Here is a 27,128-nt window from a genome sequence, read left to right as displayed (position 1 = left end):
ACGACTTTTTTTTACTCGTAATATCCTAAAATTACGCAAAGTGAAGTTCTGTGGTCACACAGATTTAACGTCAACAAAAATTGAAGCCTACGAAACAACTTCCGTTTCACGAGACATAAAAATAAGCAACAATACACACTTAAATTTCAACATTTTACGATTTTAATCTTGTAAAAGTACAAACTATGATGTTATGTTCATCCTATTTCAATTTTAATCTCATAGTCCTTCGATATTAATCAGGCAACATCAAGGTTTTTCTCTCGGAATATTACAAATTCTGTAACATTACGACTTTTTTTTTACACCTAATATCACTTCATCCTAAAATTACGCAAAGAGAAGTTCTGTGGTAGAACAAACTTAATGTCAACAAAAGTTGAAGCCCGCGAAACAACTTGTGTTTCACGTGACATAAAAATAAGCAACAACACACACTTAAATTTCAACATTTTACGATTTGAGTCTCGATTTCAATCAGGCAAAATTACGATTTTTCTCTCGAAATATAACAAATGACGAATCCTTGCAAATTCTTACGGCACACCTGACCATCTCTCACGGCACACAAGGGTGCCGCAGCACAGTATTTGGGAAACACAGTTGTAGAGAACACTGACATGTTTGATCCCCCTTTCAGATGCTTCCGATCAACTTGGCCGTCACTCAGCGTACACTCGAGCCACAGCGGGGGACCCCACTGGATGGTTTTGACAGCCCCCCCGCCCACTTTCTTGTATGCCTACGCTTGTGTACTTTGTATGCGACTGCGAGTGCTCGCCTCCCGAGAACGGATGCTTCTTGATAAAATAAAATAAAATAAAAAATAACAAGCCACCCACTGACAAGCAGTCTTGTTTTGCCCACAAGTCTCTCAGGCATTTTCAAATGCAGAACCCGTTGTGCTTTCATATCTTTAGTTTGTCCTATGTTAGGACACTCTATACATCCATGGGTTGCATAACATAACAGCATTCACCACACAATAAAGTTTTGTCTTCAGTAAAGTGATTATTTAAAATGTGTTGACCACTGGCAGGAGATACAGATTTTTTGTGTTTTCTTATTCTTTGTATGTTTTTTTCTTGCCCTTTACTCCCAAAATTGGGAGGATAAGTTACTGAAAATGCCAAATTTTATTGACTTGAAGTGAGATTAAGAGTCTGGTTAATGAGTTGCGTTCCTTAGGCTGAAGTTAGCAGAATAAAGGTTGATATGTGATATTAGGAAATGCTTATTTGGCCGTTTTTCTCATTTTTATTGGTATATGTAATGTTTGTTCTTGAGCTGTGATAAAATTAGCCCAAAAATGGGATATTATTTTTTTATATATATATATATATATATATATATATATATATATATATATATATATATATATATATATATATATATATATATATATATATATATATATATATATATATATTTCACCCTCTTCCTTTTGCCGATAATTTTAGCTTTTCAAATTTTTGACCCACAATTTGAAACTTTTGGGACAGAACTCTTTATACATTCAAATACAAGAATCACATTTTGTATATTCCATTAATTTTAATTTTCCTAGAAAAAAAAGATACTTTTCAGATATTTACACATTTGCTCAAGAATACGTCACGCAATTTCTTCAGAAATGCCATTTTTTTTTACAGCTCTCCATTTAATTATTACTATAATGAATAACACACACACTTATACCTAGGGCCAATTTAGAGTGCCCAATCTGCCTAGCATGCATGTATTTGGAATTCTGGGAATGAACCGGAGTACCTGGAGAAAACCCACGCAAACTCCACACATGTGAACCAACCTGGATTTGAACCCAGGACCCCAGAGCTGTGAGGCCGAAATGCCAACCACTCGCATCACTGGGCCACCCTATTACTTATTTATTGATTATATATTTATTATTTATTGATTATCTGTTCATTTTTTTCCTTTGTTGTTATTTTTGTACTCCCCTACTAGTTTACATATTTGACTTATTCATTATTTATTGATTATATATTTATTATGATTATTTATTGATTATCTGTACTTTTTTTTTCTTTGTTCTTATTTGTGAATTCCCCTACTAGTTTACATATTTGACTACTTATTCATTATTTATTGATTATATATTTATTACGATTATGTATTGATTATCTGTTCATTTTTTTCTTTGTTAATGTTATTTGTGCACTCCCCTACTTTTTTACATTGTTGACTACTTATTTATTGATTATTTATTTGTCTGTTGTTGTTATTTGTGCACTTTGTGCTGAAGCTTTAAATCTCATTTTACTTGGATAATGACAATAAAAGCATTCAAATCAATTTTATAATCTGTAGTTTTTTTTATTAAAACAATCAAATTAGTTAAGTATTTTTTTGGGAGCTCTTATACTTTTTGCCCACACATTTTAAATGAAAAATATGTCTGAATAATTTTAAATAAAATCAAAGTATTATATAAAGGATCAATTTAGGGGAAAAATATTATTCCTTATAAAATAATGCAACATGTCCACCATTTAGCCAGTGTAATTTATACTCCAGAGTGACTTAAAATAAAAAAAATACAGCCGATATGTACCTTTTCATAGTATTGTAGTTCATAATCCAAGATGACCCCATTTGGCTGGTCAGGCTGGGACCAAGAGAGGGTGATGCTGTCCACACTACGGCTCACTTGGTGCATGATGGACACAGTTGAAGGCGCTGTGGACAAACAACAGAGGTGACATTCTTGTTGATCCAAACACTTACTGGATATGCAAATCAGTGCGGGTCTACTGCTTCTTTTTTGATTGCGATAATCACCACTCATCACGGCAGCTACACCAAACAAACAGATACAAAGAGGCATTGTTATTTCATTTAGCCGTCTGTATTTTTCTCTCTAAATAACAGCTTGAAGCTCACTAGCAGCCGTTTTCCGGGCTTGGAAATGACATGTTTTTGGCCTTTTTTTTCTTCCCTTTTCTGCATAGATTGCCGATCTTCCCGTGGAGACTCGCAGCTGCTACTCTGTTCAGAAGGTAGGAAGACCAACGTGACTGTAACTAGAAAGTCCCATCCTCGAAGGGCGTGTGGAGTTTAAACAGACATTTGGCGATATTAAGGAAAATAATGGCGTTCTTTGGGGTTAGTTTCGTTGTAGGGAGAGCTTTTCTTAAGGAGAATTGACTTTCTAATGACTTGTGTACAAAAATGTTGGCTGGCGGGAGTGATGCGAAACCTTTCATTATCTTTTGTAATATTTTAAGACGGCGATTACTGATGGCTTGGCCAAGTTGTCGTCATGGTGGATGTGGGAAGGATGATAAAAATAAGGGAGGATAAGTTCATCCAAGCTCGTAAATGGTAAAGACACTCAAAATGGCAGGTTAGAGTAGAGAACTTGGAAAAAATGCATTTATCTGCTTAAAATCGAGAAGCATGACGAGTAAGAAGTTTTATGTATTTTTTTTACTGGGTGTTTAGATCAGTTATCTGCGTGCGCCGCGGACACGGCGGTGAGTTAGGTTGACTCCACGCTTGGAGCAAATTAGTATACATTTATTTAAACAAATATCCGATTGAAAATGTTGAGTATAAAGTGCTAGCATGTTTGTTTGTTTTTTATGTTCTATCAAAACTTTACTCGAAAATTCAAGTTCAGACAATTTTCTGTTCTTATTCTCTTCTTTTAATTATTTTTAATGTATGGACAAAGCATAGTGTTGCATTCAAAAATTAAAATGCTGTCATTGTCTTTATCAGTTTACACATTTTTGTTCCATTAAGTAAAAGTCAGTTAACGCGTTTTTGTCATTTTTGTTTTTTGTAAGTAACAGCAAAATTCCACAAATGCCAGATAGATGACAATATATCAATATGGTAAGATAATCGCAAAATTTTGTTTACCATTATGGAAGGTTCGGCAACAAATGAATGCATTTTAATTGGCTGCGACCCTCCCATTTGAAATGAATTGGTCGTCCGCTAATGATAAATTCATTTAAATCAACAGCAGGAGGCTCCAAATAGCTTTTTATTATTATTAGTTGCATCGTAGCTTTATTGCTAATTACAAAGTTGCAAAACAAGTAGGAACTGAAGGGACAATTAGTCTTCAATGAACCTAGCATGCACACAAGCACAAAGAACACGCCAACTTCCCACAAGAAGGCCGGAACTAAGATCAGAACCATCTTAAAAAGTCAATTCCAAAGCAATCGGTTGGGACCGACGTTAACATCTCGGTGGGTGGCCGCCGACCTGAAGCCCGGTGCACTTGCACGCCACAAACACCATCACGTCAGCGCCTAAGACGGCCATTACGATTCGTTCAGGGCGTCGCGGGTCAATGTCAAGACACGGGAAGCCCAAGTTAAAAAGCACGTGTGACACAACAACAGGAGGCGTGCTGGTTAAGATTTATGGATACAAGTCGGTCGACATGTCCACCGACACCCCTAACGAACACACACATTGTTTCCCCCCCCCTGAGTTTCTACGACATATGTTCGACTGGGTATAAAGCGACAGCAACCGCAATATTCTATAGGCTGTAATAATGGAGTGCACAGCTGCAACGTTGGTTTTCTCCTGGGCAATTTGTTGCGTAAGGACATCGGCGACAAAGAAAAAGCCAGCGGGGCAAGGCCTCCGACAAAGACTCAAGTACAGTAATACCGTGAGATACGGCTTAATGCAAGGGTGTCAGGCTCGGGTTGGTTCGCGGGCCGCTTTAACGTCAACTTGATTTCACGTGGGCCGGACCATTTTAGATATAATATTTAGATTTTTTTTAAATAAATGGATTAAAAGAACTGGATTAAAAGCCCTGAATATTCAGTTTTTTTACAGATCTAAAACAATGTTTATTTTAGCTTTTTTATATATATTTTTAGATTTTTGAACTAAAAACACAGAAAAAATGGATAAAAAAATGACAATTATTGATTTAAAAGGGGGAGAATCAGGAAATTTAATATACATCTATACTCTTCATTTTAATTTGATCCTAAATTGGTAAGTCGGCACTCATAATTTACTTTCCCGGGCCACAAAAAATGATGCGGCGGGCCAGATTTGGCCCCCGGGCCGCCACTTTGACACATGTGGCTTAATGGGTTCCAGGACCGAGCTCGTATGTCAATTTACTCATATCTCAAATCATTTTACACGTAGTAATGAAGTAAATACAAATTAATCCGTTTCCAACCTCCAAAAAAACACCAAAAAACGGATACTACAATGAAGTAACATCTTTTTAATTGTTCTAATTCACTACCTACTCACAAAGTAACAAATATCTATCTAGATATTATGATCTTTAATACGAAAATGTGACATTATTCAGTACAGACAGACGGTATCGTCTTAAGAGAGAGAGATTGGACGGCATTGCGCTCGTAACAAACTTAAAATTGAACTGAAATGAACTTTGATTACTATACACACACTTAAAAATAAGTTTTAATCTTACGCTACACTAACTTTAAACCTTCTTGTGCAATAACCGAGGCAAAGATGTTGTTAATGTATTCCACCGCGGCTTTCCAGGCGGAACTCCCTAATTCTCCACGCTTCAGAAATGAGTTTTAGTTTCGCTTGTGTCTTTTTCAGATGCTTATTTTGCTTTCAAGTCCACGTAGATTCCGCTAGCTTTTTCACAGATTATCGACTCGGTCACGCTATCTCCGCCCCCCCCAAAAATGCAACCTGTACGGCCCTGTGCTCGTAAATATCTTTACACGAGGGAGAGATGTGGCGAGAAAGACAAAGTGATGCTTTTCTCATAAGAACAGCTGCATCGGGAACCATCTGGAATGCTCTTATCTCAAATTTGTGTCCTTATCTCAAGGCAAAAATTTGCTCGGAACTTTCCTCGTACCTCAAATTTCTCGTATGTTAAGACACTCTTATGTCAAGGTATTACTGTAGCGCCGAACGCCATCTTGCAACCTTCAGATTGATACGAAGCTATTTAAAAACAAGGACAGTGGAGTTGGACCCTTCCCCGCTTGTTTGCAGTCACCTGCCTAATAAAGCAATCAGTCCTCTGTAGGGGACTCACGAGTATCCTATTACGGATGCGGACAAACTCGAGACCAGCACATGGCCACGTTTCCATTAAAGGCAGGCACGCACGCACGGCAACCCGATCCGAGGCCGGAGAAACAAAGGCGTCTGGTGTGTTGGCATACATGGCGTGAACGCACGCCAGAGAGACGCAGCACAAGCTTCTGCGTCAGGATTGGAGACGCCGAGAGGCTCACGTCGGGGAAAGCGGCAGACCGTGAACGCCGGGGAAAGTCGAGGACTTCAAATCTCACATATTACAGATTCCAATACAGAGAGTCCTCTGTTCACGGCGTTTCCTGATGCGAAAGATTTTGACGTTACGTATAGTGCGTAATAAAGTAGTTAGCATGAGGGTCCGAGACATGACATGGTGGAAATACAGTGAATCAGTGCCATTTGCCAGCATAATTATATATATATATATATATATATATATATATATATATATATATATATATATATATATATATATATATATATATATATATATATATATATATATATATTTTTTTTTTTTTTATATAAGACAGTTATTTAAATACTATGTAAAAAGCGAATGAATAAAAACGATTAAGTTTAGGGTGTTTATGGATGGAGTCAGTTTTTTTTGTGTGACTTTGAATTTATTCATTTTGTTATAAATGTTCTGTTAATACATTAAATAACAGAATTACTACTTAATAAATGTGAGATTCTGAAAACTACTGAAAATAAGTTACTACCCTTAAATTTGTGTTGGTAATTATAACACAGAATTACTGTAATTATTAATAAATGTGACATTCTGAAAACTACCGAAAATAAGTTACTAGCCTTAATTTGTGTTGGTAATTATAACACAGAATTACTATAATTATTATTAAATGTGGCATTCTGAAAACTACCGAAAATAAGTTACTAGCCTTAATTTGTGTTTGTAATTACAAACTGATACCACAAAATGGCGGCCATTTTATTAACCTATCCAGGGACAATGTTCTAGCTTCCTAAATTACTATAATTATTAATAAATGTGATATTCTAAAAACTACCGAAAATAAGTTACTAACCTTAATTTGTGTTTGTACTTACAAACTGATACCACAAAATGGTAGCCATTTTTATTAACCTCTGCCGGAACAATGTTCTATCTTCCTGTCTTCAAATGAATTTGATTAAATCCATTTAATTATGATTTATTTATTACTTATGTTTATCTATTTATTTTAATTGCAATTTAATTGATTCTTTTCCCCTACAAAATACATGCAGGCAACACTAATACTACAATTGTATCTCAAATGAGGGCTACAAAAAGTTTATTCTGTTAAGATACCTGACCGATATGCTATTAAAAGATTTTAGGGATAAAAAAAACATCATACTGCGTGAAAAGAAGTAAACATATTCATGAGCAGAAGTGTTTCTCATACGAGTCGAGTCATTGTTTTCCCATTCATATTTTTTACTAAAGAATTTGCATATGGCGTGTGATAGACCACACTGTCTTCTGACATACCGTGTGTACAAATTCCAGTCAACTGTAGTAATTGAACTCCATTGTGAAACGATTCAAGGCCTTGCCTTTCTCATTGTCCCTTCCTCTTGTTGCAACAACAAAAACAAAACACAATACGCCCCCAATTCCATTCTATTAAGAGCGGAATAATAACAATCAGTATGGTTTTCCAAACATTTTATAAATGGAGGCAGGTTCATCAAGAACGGTCACATTCTTCCAAGGGAGGGCAAGCCGGCTGAATACAAGCACTCTATTCATATTCCACCCAAATTAATCAAGTGGTGATAATGGAAAGGACAGGGATTGTAAGATCACCTAATTAAATTAGATGGCTGATTTGGGAAGATAAATGCTCACACGAATAGGACTGCAGGTTTGCCACATTCTACGCCGAGGTCGGACGTTAGAGCGTGTGAGCGCCAGACAAACGCTACCGTGCAGAAAAAAATTGGTCGCTTATGAATAGAATCGATTAGAGGAGAAAATAAAAGGCAAATAAATACACGGAAAATAGCACTTGGGGAAGTTTGAGGTTATTCAAGTCAAGGTTGTTGACTGCAATTGAACTTTATCGGAACGCTATATGCTAGTTTTATCAATGATGTTAATGAGAGACGAGAATTTAAAGGTGATTAGGATGTTAAGTTCATGCATCAAGACATTTTAAAGAAGATTTATGTCTAAAATGTATTTTTCTGTGTCTGTTTTCTCCAGTGGCGGTCCGTGCATTTTCCAGCAGCGCCTTCAGCGAATCGATCCAACCCTCAAAAACTATTTTATGGCTATAAAACCTCTACTGCAGCTACAGCTGCAACACATAAAAAATAATCAACAATAACCTCATACAATTGCTACTGTCACAATGAAATTTCCCAAATACGGGATGAATAAAGTTATCCAATCCAATCCAATACAATATTATTTAGAAATATAGCCATATTTTACTCACCAAAAATCCTTTTTAACTGTACACGATATCCATCCTCCTTTCTTTCTTCCTTCTTTTCTATCGCCATCGAAGCTAATGCTGAAAGTCGAGCCTGTCCTGTCGTATTTCTGACATAGTTCGTCTTGAGAATGGCCTTAAATCAACACAACAATATATTTGCTTGTGCAGCGCGCTCAAAATACAGTTTAGTAGCTCTGGCTAATCACTAACCAATCATAGTTGGTGAAAGCGATGACGTATCCCTACGCCTGCGACAAGGCATTGTGGTGTTGCCAACTCGAAATCTGATTGGTTAAAGCAACAGTCTTATCGACGATTGTTTAATGCAGCAGAGCCTGCAGAACTGATTGTGAAGGCCTAGAGGCAGATTTCTGACCCTGGCAACAAATAATGGCTGAAACGTGATTGGTTAAATGATTCAATATAAAAACACACATCTGGAAGCAGTGCAACCAGGGTTCGAAAAGCAATGAAAGGAAGCTAACAGACAATTTGGAATAATTTCATAAGTATTGATGGACAAAATATAATATATGATTCAGATATTTCTTAGGCCAGCAGAGATGGCCTTGAAGGCCCTGACAGCCCGCCACTGGTATTCTCACCCTCTTGCTACCGTGACAACGAAATTTCCCGAATACGGGATGAATAAAGTTACCCAATCCAATCCAATCCATATAAAAAACTCAAATGGTAAATTTTTCATCTATAACTCGTTGCTTATCACTGATAATAATAGACGTCCAATTCATTTAAACTGGGAGGACACTGAATTTGTTAAAGACGATGCTGGAAGTCCAATTAATTCGGACATTTATTGTCGTTAATGACAACCACGGCGTTAAATGAGCGACCTATGACGAGTTAAATTCTTTGAGCCATCATCTTTCACATGGATGTACTTTATACGTTATTTCCTTTAAGTTCTAACTTTTTGTGTGTCCATCAAATTATAGTTTCAGGCAAAAACTGGTCCGTCCCGAAAAAAACAAATGCTGCGTTCGGGTCTTTTAATCAGTCATCTTCTCACATTCTGACAATTATCTCACATTCTGACAATTCCACTTTAAAGCAAGTTGTATAGCACCCTTTGCATGCCGTGATTTAGTTTTCGGACTTAAGGGAGACCAGGACAGAGCCCATAATTCATTTTTTTCCCTAGACAGCAAAACGCTAGCTTCAATATGGTCCAAAAGGTCTGAAAGCATCTGTTCCTCCGGGTTCTGCTGCTGCCTCTCGCTTGGGATTCCATCCGTTTACGAGCTTTTTATCAGGAGCTCCTTAGCGGAGAAGTCCGTATTTGCATGTAGTTGTAGCGCTCTGGCAACCTGCCCTGTTTCCACAGCTGCAAAGTATTGTGGGTTTTACGTCTACAGCAATTTTCCAAAGTGAGCTTCGAGTTGATCAAGCTTTAAACCATCTGTACGGGAAAGACGGACGACCACCGTCCACTTAAAATTAGAAGCTCATTCTTAAATGAGTATTTTATGGTCCCTGGAAGTGTATTGGTGGTGGATTGTCAGATGTTCGGTAGACCGAGGGCACTCATTTAGCAGACCGATAAGAGGGCTGATATTGTCGGGTGGTGCGTTGGAACGGAACAGAAGATTTTCGGTCTCTTACGCATGGAAGGTTTTCACACAGGCTCTATTTTCACAGATAAAAATTGGCTTTTCTTTCAAACTTTTGTTATTTGGAACCCTAACGGAATAATGGCTTAACTTAGTGGCTACCATTAACTAGAGTGCTAGACTTTTAATCCATTTTGACTGGGAGGGACAAATGGGAACGGTCAGGCAAAATGGATTGGATGTCTAGCGCTGCCAATGGCAATGAAACATGAGTTAATATAAGAGCCAGCCTTTCCAGTTGAAATGAATTGGACGTCTATCGCCATCAATGTTTTTTTATTCATTTAAAATTCCTTTAGTTTGTATTAATACTGAATTTTTATATATATGTACATATGTATGTATGTGTATGTATATATGTATATGCATGTGTATATATATGTATATATGTGTATACATGTATATATGTGTATATGTATATATATATGTATATGTGTATATATATATGTATATGTGTATATATGTATATATTAATATGTATATATATGTATATATGTATATATGTATATATATATATATATATATATATATATATATATATATAATGCCCTATAAAAAGACCTTAAGTAGGGATGTCGCCAATCTATTCATGTTAGCGGAAATCGAACCCAAAGAAAATCGTGTTTTTAAGTTGTTTTTTTAAGGGCTACAAAGTAAAAAATTAAAAATAATACAAATGTACAAGGATATCAGCAAAAGAAACAAAATATGTGGAAAGGGTAGAGCTAGCTGTTACGGGAGGCTAACGTTAAGCTAGCCTTATGCAAATGCGATAATGTCTGAAGTATGGAAACGTTTGATATTTGGATGTGTGTTTATTCTTCAAAAATTGCAGACGTTTCGGATCAGTACTATAATAAGGTGCTCGGACTTGAAATGGGGTGCAAAAAATATGTGAAATAACCACAAATAGTCCCAACTTTTGAATCACTGTCATTATTGACCACAAAAGAAAATAGGATAAAACAAGTCATGCAGAAATCATTCACGCTGATAGGATTATGCCATTAAAAAACAATATATGGCAAATATTTGCAGATTTGTGATGGCCCTTGAGTCACTGCGGCTTGATTTGGGTGGAACGCTTTAAACATTGGAGCCGTCTGTCAAAACTATGCGGAATGATGGTTTTGGATCACACGACCGCCGAGGGAAAGTCAACAGTTTAGAAAGATGCTTTGAGGCAAAGTAGTCGTCTGCCGCAAAAAAAATCCACAGGAAACTTGTCAACACTCATTAGAAGGAAAACTGTGGATTGGTTGTTTTTCCTTGTTTCCGAAAAACAAAGCAGTTATCAGCTTTTTTAACCATTTTTGAATGTTTACATTATTGAAAACTTTGGTCAAATTTTTGTAACTCCTTCAATCACAGTATGCAACTCTAATGTACTACCGTATTTTCTCGCGTATAAGCCGTACCCTTAAAGTCATTGAATTTTACAATTTCCCTTGCATATGACGGCCCTGATTCATAATTTTCACCTCCATATTCATGGATTTAATAGGGAGTACACATGGTACTTTGAAGGGAAAATCTTAAGAAAAATAATAATTACTATGGTAAGATGGCGGCGCCCTGAGCGAGCAATGGCAGGCACAAGTGAGTTTTTTCACATTTTATGCGAGATACTTTTTGTTTTTTTTCTTGAATTTCATTTATAGACATCAAAATAAATGTTGTTTAGCATTTTATCTGTTTACATTGTCTCTGTTTTGAAATAAATGACCGTATCGGCCGCATTGTCTTGCGTTATGGCGTTTGGTCTTTGTCACCTTGCAGTTTCATGCATGTAAAGTCTTATTTATGCGCATATAAGCCGTACCCTTGATTCGGTTATCATTTTTTTAGCTAGAAATACGGCGTATAGACGAGAAAATACGGTATTCCATGTGCATGACTAGTATTCACTCCTCCTTTATTAAGTTGAGACAAAAACGCCAGTATTAATCGGTTGTATTTTGTCGACAGGGGAAAAAAATCTGTGATACGACATCAGTGTTTACCCTTCAAAATATATTTTGTTAAATAGTTAAAGGAGGTTGACATCCCCTTAAAAACGCATGGCTTAAAAACATCTATAAAGGCACTGTCAAAAATAGCAATAGCTGAATTATTAACGTCTCCCTTTTGCAGCCTCCACATTTTGCACCTCTTCACCCTGTTGTGCTACAAAAAAAATAAAAAAATCAGGTAGCAGCTGCACACATTTTCAAGGTCGAGCGTCAGCAAAAAGCTCGCTGGTCCAATTCTTAAAGTGGGTTTGGACCGCAGCCTGTTTATTTATTTCATCCATTGGCTCATTTTGTTTTTAATTATCAGCATGCCTGCTTCTGGCTCAAGCAAATAAATTGCTGCATTAAAGCCTGATCGATTACACCGTCGTTGAGAATGTACCGCTCCTGCACTCAACAATTATTTATATAATCACATTATGTTCCCTTCTTTCAATCCAGTGGGCCAAGAGAACGCGGCCTTTTAACCCAGATTTATTCGCAGGCAATGAACGCACTCTCTTCCTGCCATGACAAGACTTGGGTTGATGCATGTGGGGGAACCCACGTGACTCGTAAATGATTCATAAAGAGGATCAATTAGTTCACTAATTTGACGATTCCCCTTTGGGAAGACGTCACTAAACTCATAGTATCCTGCATGAATTATTCAAATTACCTGATGAACCCCATTTATCCCCGTGTTTTTCCTCAGGTCATTTATATATGCCTGAAAAGTAGGGATTTGAGCCCCAAAAATGTGCTTAAATATTTTGTTTTTCAAGCTATCCTCACAAAGGTTACAGCTGTTTTGTTTTTACATACCGGATTTTCACGACTATAAGGCGCACCACATTATAAGGCGCAGCCTCAATGAATGACAAATTTTAATGTTTTTTTCCATATATAAGGCGCACCGCATTGTAAGGCGAACCGCTCCGCAGTCTAGCTTTGAATGCTCTTTTGACGCCAACATCTAGCGGCTGGAGTTCTTTCGTCAATCCAGCCGGTAATAACAGTGAGCACCAAATTAGTGTGCTCGCCGTCATACTGGGTGTATTGACAAAAGAACTACATATCCCAGCATGAACCGCGCACGGGGGAAAATTAAGTCACAGGCTGCATACCGTAGTTGCGAGACCTGTAGAGGATGGTGTACCCTATCGACTGATTTATTTTATTTTATCATGATAACAATTTTAATATTTGTGCACATATAAGGCGCACTGGATTATAAGGCGCCCTGTCTATTGTGGAGAAAATTTAAGACTTAAGTGCGCCTTATAGTTGTGAAAATACGGTAAATAAAAAATGAGGTTGGTTAGCCAATGTTTAGCACGTTGTATTTCTGAGAGCTGTTTTATTGCTTTCACTGGACATTTCTTCTGCAAAGTTTGTTTTAGTATTATAAATATCCATAGATACACACATCCATATTTATTGATTCATAATGCTGTTGCTTGTAGCTCTTAATTGATTCACTCCATTATAGTTATCGACGTCTAATCCATTTTGACTTTGCGACCGTTTGATTGCCGTCAATGGCAGCCAATGAGGTCATACTTTAAATTCAAATAAATATCAACAACCTAATCTTTTTGAGTGTGATTTAAATTCTCTGAAACTGATGCTAACTGCCTTGTTTTCGGACAGAATAGAGAAAATAAAAACATAATTATCACCAGTGGAGTTATATTTTTGTTTTTTTTAGCATGGCTGAGCTTGTCCACGTTTGAGTGAACAGACAACGTTGCGCGACTCACAATGTGAAGCCCCTCCAAAAAGGTCTGAAGCCGGGCCCTCCCGTCTGACCCTCGCTGGCAAGGACCATATGTGTCCTCCATGACGCCTTCTGTCACCGTCGCCACATGTAGCCCTCAGCCTCCTTGTACAGTTCGCTGACTCTTGCGCATACAACATACGCTTGGCACGCTCCTACCAGAATTTCACAACTTGCCGTTTGTTTACAGTTTATGTTAAGTGGAAACAGTAGGGGGGAAAGACGTTTGATTGGCTTGTTTATGATGCTCAGTGATGCCTTCAAAACTAGGAAGACCCCATTTTATTTTCTATTCACAAGCAACTGCTTGGGATTATTTTGTGTGTTAGAGCTTATCAATTATTTATATAGTACAATCACAGTTATTGTGATTTTTTTTAAGAATTGAAGATTAGGATTGGAACAGAGGTCATATGACTCAATGCAAAGCAGTAGTCGAGACTTGTTGTGTTTATCGTGTGATGAGCTGGAATATGAATTGATTTGAATAGTTTTTGAAATTGAGGAATATAATGAAATTGAGATTGGGGCAGAGAACAGGAGGCGGGATCAACATAACGCAGTGCTAGTTTAAAAAAAGAGCAGCATTAATATTGGAAATGGCCCAAAAAAAAACAATGTTTGTGTTGGAGTATTTTCTTACAGAAGATGTAACCATTTTATCAAATAAAACGATTGAATTTCTTCGAAAAAACAAGGAAAAATGCTGGCTTTTACAGCAATAAAGTTAAATGGATGAAAAAGCCTACCTTCCGCTATATCACTAGCGGTAACAACTTTGCCTTCTTGGCCAACAGCGGCTACGGGTTGTGGCTCAGTGAAGTCCAATCTATCGTATTCAGTAAAGTACCCCCTGAGGTGGTAGTGGGCCTTTAAGTGAAATGTCGTTTGAGTGGTGCATTGACTCATCCTGAAACTCCCATCTGGATGTGACCCACTGCTTTTCACACCAGCAGTCTCCATGTCTGTCCTTCCCTTGCACAATGCATCCATTGGTGCCACAATTGAGCAACTTCCTCAGTTCCGTATGCATACCCTGCCCCTAATTACAGCCTCAGTGGCCAGTGACTGCTTTTTTTAGCTCGATCAACCAGCTGCAGAACCAACAAAGATGCTCGGTACGCTTTTGAATCGATCACTTTTAACTCGTGCAATTATGGGGATCTTTTGCTTTGTCTAAAGTTCATACAGTAATACCATGAGATACGAGCTTAATGTGTTTCGAGGTCGTATGTCAATTTACTCGTCTCTCAAATCCATTTTTCCCATCTAAAATAACTAAATACAAATTAATTTGTTCGTTCTTACCTTTGTGACAGTAGCGGTAGCGGCTAACGGCGGAGGAGAGAGACTTGACACGTTCGGTTTGCTACACTTTTGTGACACTGTAAAATAACAAACTTTAACTTAGCTTAACATACCCCCTTAAAAATGGACGTAACCTTGTTGTGCTATAACCGGGGCAAAGGTGTTAAGGTATTCTACCGCGGCTTTCGAGTCGGAACTAGCTGCTTCCCCGTGCCTCACTAAAGGAATGTATCCCCAGTTCGTTTTTTAAAGTGATGGAACCAGCCACAACTTGCATTTAAGGTTTAAGATGGCGTTGAATTATACCCTTTCTCAGCTGCTTGCTTTACTTTCAAGTCCTTGCATATTCCGCTAACTGTTTCTCCTTTAACTAATATTATAAAATTATCAACTTGCTCGGATGTTGGGACACGTATGTCAAGGTATTACTGTACTCTTCTACATTGCCAAGAACATACTTGTTTCCACTTCGAGGGTCCAAAATATTATTCAGTTCAAATGTTACACCCTCTAGCACTACATCCTCACTTCTTATATTTTTTTAATGGCATGCAAAGAACATTGCTTTCTTCCACAAACCGAGCAAAGCGAAGACGTGACTCATCGCTACTTTGGTAATTACGCTTGGGGCAGAATAATCCGCACATTGGTGTTAAAATGTGAAATTGAGCAACGCATGTTTCAAGATGAATTTCTATTCGCCACCTCTTCTGGAGAACCCTGTGGCTAAAAATGTATTTGTCTTGTTCCACTCTCACTTATTCTTCTCAGCTGTGATAGCAAACGTCAGCCACCTACAGCAAAAATGGTCGACACAGTTCTGTCTTCTTACTATCATATTTATATAATTGTCGTTAAGCAATTGCGTACACTAAGTTAGACATGGTGAGTCTCGCACCCACAATGCCTTTCACTTGGTCTGCTTCTACTAGTTTTTGGGAATGAAAACATTTTTAAAATAAACTACTGACTCTTATACAGAATAAAATCTTTATTGTTCGGCCTTGATCAGGTCAGAATATCCCAAATGGGGTTTGAACATAGAGTTTTTATTCTGATCAGGCTTTCTATCCATGCAAACATGGACACAGTAACCAACTAAAATCAAAAACAACAACAACAACAACACCCACTAAAAAGGCAATTATAAGTATTGTCAAAATCTATTCTGTTTTCCCATAATTTCCATAAAACGCTGCCAATTCCCACGTCGGACAGACAACTACGGGCCACACAACAATCTGGGCTAACACTGGGTACGCACAAGGACTAATGGGGTTTTTCTGTACTTTGTTTTCTTGCTGCCAGTGTGAACATCCAGGCCCGGAACTGCCTGCGGTAATTAGGGCCGACATGATGTTTATGTAACCTCCAAGCCTCACAAACCAGATGCAATTATGGGTTCCTGGTCCGTGTGACCCCCGTCCTCGCACGGTAGCACCACGGTCCTGCCGGTGAGTCCGCTACTGCAGTCTCGCCGACGGCGGAGTCGGTGGCGGGGTTTGATGGGAGTTTCTTTTCACAGCTACGGTAGCTCTCGCCGCATAATAGGAAGTGACGGGCACTTGAGCTGAAAGGGCGCAGAGCCCCCAAATTTCCGCAAGAACTCGGCAACGAGGGGGAAGGCGAGGAAGCTGGGGCGGCGGTCTTATTGTGGTCCGGCCGGAGAAAATTGAGAGAGCGGGGGCCTCATTACAACGGTTAACTGCACTCACAGGCCCTCATTAAGCCACCGTACCAGTGACTTACATCTAAGCAGACAATATAAAGAGGCTGGCGTTTGAGTAAAAGCCATTTTGGACCTTGGTACTGTAATGGCTACTTTATGAAGCTGTAAGGCAAACAGATTTCCGTAAACACTGACGTTTTGTAGGGTGTCTCAATTTAAGTGGAACATTTTTAAGGGATTCCGGCTCACAGTAATGAGAGTAAGTGCACTGTTAGACGAAGGTAATATGTCCACGCTGTGTGACAGAGTGCTTTGGGTGCTTCAGTCTTGCAACAATGTGCAGGGTCTGGGGGTGAATGATGAGACATCCGAGGCCATCCGGAGGATAAATAAGAAGAGAAAGAACCCACTTGGCTCAAGAGCGAGGCTAGAGAAGCCAAATGATGAGCTTGATAGAGACAATTAAGGAGCAAATCAATGCTTTAGCCTCAGTAAAATCCTGAGAGAAGACTTGAAACAGGAAAAAAAATGCAAAGCTAAAATGTTTGCCAAGGAGATTGAGAGAGATTCAGGGGTGTCGGAGTGTAAAACTCTTGAGACCGAGGCTAGTTTTACAATCTTCCACTTTCTATCCTGTTCACCGTTGCTTAGCCTAGATGGCTTTGGATGAAAGGATGACTTCTCTCTGAACTGTTTGCCAATCAAGCTCTGGGCACATTTTGGGATAGACAAGGGTTCATATTGACATTGCCAAGTGGGAATACATTCTATGCAGCCTCCAACAAGGTCAAGGGTGTGAACGTCAATAGTGAACGCTGCAATTTCAAGTAGCCAATTAATACCTCTACCTGAATTATTAAATGTACATTTCTCATTCCATCATTTATTGGTGTAGACTGTGAAAAATTGATAAATCTATTCTCAATTCAATTTTAATTCACATTTTTTGCTACTTGCTGGAGAACTGAAATTATCACCTGACAGATTCTGGTGGGTAGTTGAACATAATGTGAAATTTAGAGACATACAACTGGCCCCTACCTACCCTGTCCAGCTTCTACAAATCCCAGATGAGCATTATAAAAGACAATACGCATCCTGACTTCCACAACTTCAACCTGCTGCCCTCAGGAAGGCGCTACAGAGCCATAACAGCCAAGACCAACAGACTCAAGGACAGTTTCTTCCCAAGAGCTGTACTCAACTCAAGTTCTGCACCTAGGACCTGATCAAGAACTGTTACTACTACTTAGACTACTTATGTTGACCATTTATTTATCTATTACTATTTATTGAATATTTATTTATCATTACTATATATTGATTATCTATGTGTTTGTTTGTTAGTTGTTTAGTCCATAGATTCAGGGAGTGGTGCAGTCAACAACTTGGTGCGGAACGTCTCCAAAACCATGGAACTTATTCTGGACTTCAGAGGGAACAAGCCCGCACTTGGACTACTTATTTATTTCTAATTTATTGATTATTTATCTGTCTGTTTGATATTGTTATGTGTGCGCTACGTGGTGAAAACTTTAAATCCCATTGGACTTGTATAATGACAATAAAAGCATTCACTTCAATTCAATTTGATGTTTTTTAAAACGTAACCGAAGGCTGTTGCATTGACTTGAATAGAGCCAGATTTTTTAAATATTGGCAAATAATTTAATAACTATGTTATGCACAAGATTGTGCCACTTGGAGGATGCTTTGCAAATCCATTTTGAAAGGCAAATCTTCCCTAGAGGAAACACTTTTATAATCCTTACTTGTCCATAATCACCAAGGCAAAGATATAGTTTTATATTGTTTAAAAGAACGCTGAGTGGCTGGGTGATCTGCAATCAGCGGTGAATGGTGTGTGATGGGCTGCAACGGCAAGCCTGCCGTGCAGGACCACAATTTGCAAATCATGGCCATGAGGTTGAAGTGTAAGGACCGATGTGAAACTGTCTGTCCCGTCATTGATGGCACACTCACAGCCACTTATCTGCATAAATCAGCGTACACTCCCCGCGTACCCACCCCACATTTTATGCTTATGGAGTGGTGAGTGTATTCAAGAGGAAATTTAAAGGCATTCGCTTGCAGCAGTTTTGTAAGAGACAAAGACATTCCCTTTCTGTATTAAACTTCATTATTTCTGCTTACTTTTATAATTATTTACTCTGTCAAATTCCAGACGTTTTTAGTCACTCCAGGATAAAATAAGTACCGTATTTTCTCGCATATAAGCCGCCTACGCATATAAATCGCACCCTAAAAATCATTGAATTTTACAATTTCTCGCGTATAAGCCGCCCCCTGATTCACTATTTTCACCTCCATTTTCATGGTTTTAATAGGGAGTACAAATGTGTTACTTTGAAAGGGAAAATCTTAAGAAAAATCATTGCATGTGGTATTTCTGAGATACTGTATAAATCGAAAGGATTGTCTGCGGAATTACACATTCCGAAAGGGTGCCGTTCACGTAGATAAATTCAAAAAGGAAGTCACGTGAGCAGTACAACCAGGAAGTGAGTCCGTAGCGGTCTAGTTTGTGATCTGTAGGTAAGATTGCGGCGCCCTGAGCTAGCAATATGCGCGAAAATACGTTGAACATTCTGTTATTTAAAAAACAAAGACAACAAAAGATTGCTTACCAGCCTGGTTGGTTGTGATGTTAACCGAGGAGTACTGCGGAGAGTAGGGGCTCTGGTCCGAAACCCCGTTGACCGCCTGCACCTCGAACGTGTACTGCGTGTGGGCCAGCAGGTCGCTGATGTACACCCGTGGCTCCGTCAGACCCAGCTGGCGGGGCAGGAACTGAACGTTGTCGCCACAGCGCGTGCAGCCTCCGCGGCCGCCGCCACAGCTCTTGCAGATGATGTTGAAGACGACGTCTTCGCGGCCGCCCGAATCTCGGGGGCCCATCCACTCCAACATGACCGAAGTCTCGTTCACGCTGGAGATGACGCTTTGCGGGGATGTCGGCACCGCTGCAGGGAACAACACATTCCGGGGTCAGTAAGTGTGCTTTACATAAACAACACTGAATCTAGAGCATGGGTGTCAGACTCGGGTTGGTTTGCGGGCCGCATCAACGTCAACTTGATTTCATGTGGGCTGGACCATTTTAGATATAATATTTACATATGTATATTTTTTAATCGGATTAAAAGAACTGGATCAAAAGCCCTAAATATTGAGTTATTTTTATAGATCTAAAACTATCATTATTTGATCTTATTTTTCCCTCAGTAAGGGAAATCGTCTTTTAATTATTTGTTTTTCATTCCAAAAGGAAACTAAATATTTTTGAATTATGTTCAATATTAAAGTGGAAAACAGAAAATATTTTTATATTTAATTATAAATTTTACAAAATGTTATTTAAACTAAACTGGGCGGAGCGTTGTACTGAATAATGTCACATTTTAGTATTGAATACCATAATGTCTAGATATGAATTTGTTACTTTGTGAGTAGATGGCGAAGTAGAACCAATAGAAATGTTTATCCATTGTAATATCCTGTTTTGGGTGTTTTTTCAGACGGTGGGAACAAATTAATTTGCATTTAGTTGATTTCTATGGGGAAAAGTTGATTTGAGATACAAGTAAATCGACATACCAGCTCGATCCCGGAACGCATTAAGCTCATATCTCAAGGTATTACTGTATTGTAGTAGTGAAGTTTGGCTGACTCTTTAGTAAACTCATTCTCAAATCAAGTTCACAAATTCAAAATAAAAAAAAATTGAAATACGAAAAATCTGTCTGTTTCCCACTCACAAAAGTGCACTGATTTAATCAATACTTCCGCTATCCAGGGCTTGAGCTGCCAATCCTCCCTCAGGATTTCCATTCACAGAGTCCGATTTTCCGAGCCGTTGCTCACATTGAAGAGTTTCCTTGACATTCTTCCCATGGAGGGGCATCATGAAGAGCAACCAAAGTGGATAAAACACCAGCTCCACCCACACGTTGACGGACGGACCAAGCGAATACAACAACTGTTTGTCTTTTTCTCAGGCTTGTGCACCCAATTATGGAAGAAGGCTAATGAAATAAACAATTGCACTCAAACCACATATTTGAATCGATTGTTCATTTCATTTAAAAGGCAACAATTATCTCTGGAAGGATGCCTCCCCCCTCTCTTGGGTGCCTCTACTAATGGAAACAAAACACCTCCTTGACGTCTTCTTTCTCAGGAGGTGGAATAAACTAATAGCAAGTCAAGCTCTTAATTAATCAAGAGATCAACAAGGTGTTTCACCATTTTGTCATTGGCCATCATATGCCTTTTCTTCGCACTACCCTTCATTGCACCTGCTTGATTGGGTACTTGGACGTTTCATCGAAAGACGTTTGGTAGAACGGACGTTTGGTAGAACGGACGTTTGGTAGAACGGACGTTTGGTAGAACGGACGTTTGGTAGAACGGACGTTTGGTAGAACGGACGTTTGGTAGAACGGACGTTTGGTAGAACGGACGTTTGGTAGCACGATCGTTTGGTAGAACGGACGTTTGGTAGAACGGACGTTTGGTCGAACGGACATTTGGTAGAACGGACGTTTGGTAGAACGGACATTTGGTAGAATGGACGTTTGGTTACCGGGTTGTTACTGTTGAAACCAGCACTCAAAATTATAATTATGAGAGAGAGTTTAATATCTAAATATCTAATATCAAAATCTCAACAGTAAACTCTGTCATAATTTGACAGCGAGCGAACCCGGCGACCAAACGTCCGTTCTACCAAAACGTCCGTTCGACCAAAACGTCCGTTCGACCAAAACGTCCGTTCGACCAAAACGTCCGTTCGACCAAAACGTCCGTTCGACCAAAACGTCCGTTCGACCAAAACGTCCGTTCGACCAAACGTCCGTTCGACCAAACGTCCGTTCTAACAAAACGTCCGTTCTAACAAAACGTCCGTTCTACCAAACGTCCGTTCTACCAAACGTCCGGTCGACCAAACGTCTGTCGATGAAACGTCCGGTAAACGTCTTTCGACCAAACGTCCGGTCACGGCTTGATTGGTACAAGAATATTGGAAACTGTAAAAAGCTATAGCCACAAAGTCTTTGTACTTTTTTTTAACTTGGCGCCACTTAATAATATGCCCCCGTTAGCTTAGGTGGGTGGTTTCGGTGGGCCCCGCTTTAATCAGGCCGGTGTTCGTGCTTCGCTTAATGCGTGCGACGTGACGCCGCTGCTCTCTCCGGTTCACAACAGCTGCTCAATTCCCATTGCCGGACTTATGCAAATCCCCTTTGTTGGGGGGCCGTCATCAAGTCCTTTCAGCGTGCACAGAAGGGAGTGAAGGAAAACGCAGTGCTCTCAAAATGAAAGGGAACTTTTTTTTTTCCACGTCCTCGCCGGCTTTTGTTTTAACTGGACCGACCCTCCACCCCCCACCCCAACCATGACCTCCAATCTTCATCCCTGCGTTCCTTCCTCTCGGCTTCAAATTCACATTGAAATTCCAAAAGGGCTTCATTGGCATGACAAGAGCCACGGCGGGCCCCGCTCACAATACGCCGCGGCCCGGCCCGCTAACCTCTGCTTAAGGCCGTGTGATGTTGAGGACAGGCCGACCTGCCCTTGCCCTTGTGCTTGTCTTGAAAGATGCGCGCTATCAACTCAAATGTGACAACCGTGTCTTTTGGAGAGGTTGTGCACCCCATGTTCAACACAACACTGAAGTCAGCATAGAAAAAAACCCTTTTCTTTGAGGGGGTAACAACCACAATACGGAGAGACTATAAAACAATGTGTATTCCCATTTTGCCCCTCAAAGAATACCCATCTATTTCAATAATGTGTGTTCTGGTACAATCCCAGAGTTCAAGTCTCTGCCAGGTTTTCCAAGTTCCATTGTCAACGTTTTAAATATTTAAAATATTTACAATGTCCCCGATTCCAAAACGTCCAACGGAAACTGTAGCTGGATCAATGCAAAATGCACAACTGCAAATTAAGATTCTCCATGCAATTTGATCTCTTTCCCAAAAGGAGAGGGTATTACCGTTAATAAGGGTAAATTAAAACCCCTTAAATTTGCGCAATGTGGCGGTGGAAGAAGCAATACATACTTGTACACGGCATTTGTAAGGGATCCGAGTCGGTGCGGTAGTAGCTATTGCGGCAGACGCAGTTGATGGCTCCCTCACTGGTGGTCCGGCTGTTGATTGGACATTGTTTGCATGACTCGTCCCCCTGGGTTGGCTTGAAGGATCCTGACGGGCACGCTGAAAAAACACAATAAGGACAAAGTTGAAAGACAGTCTTAAGCCACTTTGAATGATTTGAAATCAAAACCCCATCTTAAAAAAACACGTACACAGAGATAGAGATAGAAAGAAGGGTACCTGAATATTTGATTTTACATCTAATAATGATTGATGATGAGATTTGTTGCCTTTGAAGTGATTTCAAGTGACTGAGTAGTCCAAACACAGCAGCGGCGACACACACGTGAGGCAGCTTTCAGCGCAACATGCTGTTCTTGTGAATAATTCACAGTCCTTAGCTCACCCATGGTGCATCCGCAGTGGTTTGCTATCTGTTCTGAGCCCCTTTTAAGCCTATCCGTGTCCTTCCATAACAAGAGAAGAAGATGCTAGCAGCGAAAGGGCTACTGCATTATCTATGTTTTTGCATCGTTTCTCTATACATCTAAAGTATTTACCACTGAGATTTGAGACAGCATTGTTTCTCTTAAAAAAAACTGGAACCCAATCCTTGAAACACAGTTTTGACTTAGATTTTAGAACCTGAACCAAATCCAAAACCATAACGAAACAAATGTAAAATAGAAAACTGTACAGTAATCCCTCGAATATTGCGGCTAATGTAGACCAAACATGGCCGCGATAATTGAAAAATTGCAAATTAGTGTCACCCCTATTATAACTACCTTTTTTTTCCCTATAAGCAAGAATGACTTCTGCTTGCAAGTTTCAGCTTGGATTTTCATATTTTTCTGAACTTAAAAAAAAAAAAAAAAAAAAACATTTTTATTAATAGCATAAAAAACAATTGCAAAGAAGTGATTTTGTGATAAGTGAAGTCGCGTTAATCGAGGGAAGACTGTAATGTTAATTCAAAACGTGCTTAAAACCACAACCTTGACCCTCATCTGATCTGTGAATCATACTTAATAACTTAGTACTAAACTCTCAAACACTGAACCTAGCATAAAAAATATAACGCCTGAACAACAGTTCCAAACCATTCTACCAAAACCTTAAAGCTCTTTTTGTCTTAACAATTCAAATACACTAGCATGCATGTTTTTGTAATGTGAGGGGAAACTGGAGTACCCGAAAAAAACCCTGGTCAGCCAATCGCAGCCCACAATGGAATTGCTCCAACCCGCGAGAAGCAAATATGTATGTCAAGGTACCACTGTATATGCCTCTTATCAACAGAGCCGCTTATCAGGAATATTTTCCATCCACATCAAGTCATCCCAACATGTCAACGCAATTTTAGCAGCTTTGACGTGTTTGCTTTCTGCCATGATTGATGCCCGAGTGCTTTCTTTTTCCTCCAAGTGAAACATGAGGCGCGAACACTCCGACTGGCAGTCGACCGTTTCGCTAAGGCCGAGCCGAGCCGCTTGGCGGGGGATTTGCCATCAAACCCGACTCCCGAGCAAAGCGGCGTAAAGACGTGTTGACGGGGGGAGAGGGTGGTGAATTGGGTTGTACATTGAGTGTCCACTTTTGGGAACAAAGAGGAGAAGGAAGGAGGTTGGGAACGTCTCTGTTGGCGAATTTAGCGCCTTACTTCGGGCACGGTCGATGATCGATGTGCCGCAACTGTGACAATTGCCACAATGAAAAGAATGCAAGGGATTAGCAAGTATAAAACGGCAGGAGTCCTTTGGCTACCGCAGGGATTTCTTTAAAATCCAAATATTCACGAGCTGCTTAGCAAGACGCCGGATGATGAATTGTTCCCCACCGGGCATAAAAAAAACATGGAGGATGTCTTCTTTTTGTCGTCTTCCCAAGGCATCGCCATTCATTTTCCAAGAAATTGCGTCTGTGTAGGGATTATATTCTTTTTGCTTTTCCGTTTGGAACACAAGGGTCTTTCTCAATGTCAATTGTTTCCATGTTCTACTTATTTGTTATTGACGATCGATAAAGAATCTGTACGAATGCGCCTATCGTAAAAATCCTCAACATAAAACCGAAATACTGAGAGGAAAAACAAAACTCTGAAACCTTTCTATGCCCAGACCGACCGATTTAGAGCAATGTTTACAAATATTACATGATGCTTTGTTACTATGATTAATAAGTAATCCCACTCAGCGGAAATAGTTGTCTAGTGGTTTGAAAAGCCCCATTGTTCTAAAAACATACTGGCTAGGATCCGAGCTCAGCAAATCCTATGGTCCTAAAAATAGAGTAACGGTTGACGATACCGAGCATCAGATAAAGACGTCACTACCATCTTAAATTCCTATTCTTAGATCTTAAAAATGTTTGAACTCTTATTTTTGTTGCAGTAGGAAACTTAAAGCCTACCATATTTTCTTCCATATACATATTTGTCGCTAAAAAAAATGATGACTGAATTCAGGGTATGGCTTATATGCGCATAAATTAGACTTAACATGCACGAAACTGCAAGGGGAGAAAGACAAAACAGCATAATGCAACGGTCATTTATTTAAAAATAGAGAAAAACTTCAGATAAAACGCTTAATTTTTTTCACGTCTATGAAATTCAAGACAAAAATAAACCGTATATTGCATAAAAAGTGAAAAACTTTAAAAACCGCCATCTTACCTAGACCGTTATAGATACACTTCCTGGTTGTACTGGTCACGTGACCTCCTTATTAAATTTGTCTATGTGCAGACAACATCTTTTAGGAATGTGTAATCGATTTATACAGTATCTCAAAATACCACGTGCCAAGATTTTTCTTAAGATTTTCCCGTCAAAGTAACACATTTATACTCCCTATAAAAAACATGAACATGGAGGTGAAAATTGTGAATCAGGGGGCGTCTTATACGAGAGAAACTGTAAAATTCTACAATTTTAAGGGTGCGGCTTATACGCAGGTGCGGCTTATACTCGGGTGCGGCTTATATACGAGAAAATGTGGTATTTGAAACAAAATTTGTAACAATTCACATTGAAATGATCAGTGCTGTTTTGTTTTTTTAAACTTGGAACGGAGTTCAAAAGAGCTCTTAAACTGCCATTTTGCTTCATAAACTTCCAAACAAAGTGCGTCGAATCCACTGAAAGACGATGTGTGTTTTACTCCCCTCTACGCCTCTCTGTCATTTATTCGGCGTGGGGTGGTGGAGGGCATACGGGGAATTTCCCCTCCAGCGTCCAAATGACAGATTTGGAGAGTTGTCTGATGTTAGATGTAAGAGAGTCTGTGATTAAAACAACAGGTCAACCCCTTTAGTTCTTCCGCGTTTTGAAGTATCGCTCACATCGGCTGTCTCGTCCAACGTTTAAAAAGCGAGAGGAATTCATTACGGTATACGTATTCGACAGCCGTCCATTTTTTTCGCAGCCGGCACTCATAAAAATCAAGGTATTATCATGAACGCGGTTTCAGACCACACAGCGATAACAGTAAAAAAATGATAACACAAAAATAACATCATCCAAACAAGCTTTCAAGGAATGAAGCAACATTCAAAGGCTCCATTTCAAAAGCTACTCAAATTGTTTCCAGACCATTTTATTTTATCCGGAGTGAAAATCTGTGAAAAGAATGTTTGATTTACTAAAATATCACCTCATCTGATTCTTCTACGTCTTCCGCTACTTGGCCCAGTCGTTTTTTACCACTTTAAGTAACACGTTGCGACGCCAGGGCTTTCATTTGTGATGTATTTTTTTTTTCTTTTACGAGAATTACAGCATGGAAACTTGACGGTGAGTCAGGGTGCAAATCACATTTTACAGCAGTTAATTTGCTCCCTTTTTGTTCAAAGGTTTCCTGGATCTCGACTACTCGCAAAAGGAGGGAATTAATGATATGGTGGAGATGAAAACTGCAGCTGGGATCACCTGGTCGTTGTGTAACTGGAATGGAAATTGATTTTTTTTTCCTCTCAGATGATGTTGGGTTACGGTAACTTGATGTATTTGTACCAAAAATCTTACCATTTGTTTTTAAACAAAGTGTTATTTTACTAATACAGTTCAGAAACATAACAGGTTGAAAACTGTTCTCAATTTTACGTGTATGCTAAACTT

The 27,128-nt window shown here is 39.2% G+C and overlaps 1 protein-coding gene across 4 annotated transcripts in view; it reads right to left on the bottom strand.

Annotated features, from left to right (window-relative positions):
* ephb2b (eph receptor B2b) overlaps positions 1–27,128 on the bottom strand; it is a 166,259-nt gene that overhangs the window by 23,658 nt on the left and 115,473 nt on the right. For all 4 annotated transcript variants that reach the window (XM_077603213.1, XM_077603215.1, XM_077603214.1 and 1 more), the window contains exons 4-6: positions 22,973–23,128; positions 19,532–19,867; positions 2,576–2,700 (exon numbers count right to left, since the gene is read on the bottom strand). In XM_077603213.1, coding sequence (XP_077459339.1) covers positions 2,576–2,700; positions 19,532–19,867; positions 22,973–23,128 — 617 coding nt within the window. The remainder of the gene's footprint in view (positions 1–2,575; positions 2,701–19,531; positions 19,868–22,972; positions 23,129–27,128) is intronic.

Source organism: Stigmatopora argus, chromosome 6, assembly GCF_051989625.1.
Source record: "Stigmatopora argus isolate UIUO_Sarg chromosome 6, RoL_Sarg_1.0, whole genome shotgun sequence".
Taxonomy (NCBI): domain Eukaryota; kingdom Metazoa; phylum Chordata; class Actinopteri; order Syngnathiformes; family Syngnathidae; genus Stigmatopora; species Stigmatopora argus.
This window is presented reverse-complemented; position numbering and strand designations above follow the sequence as displayed.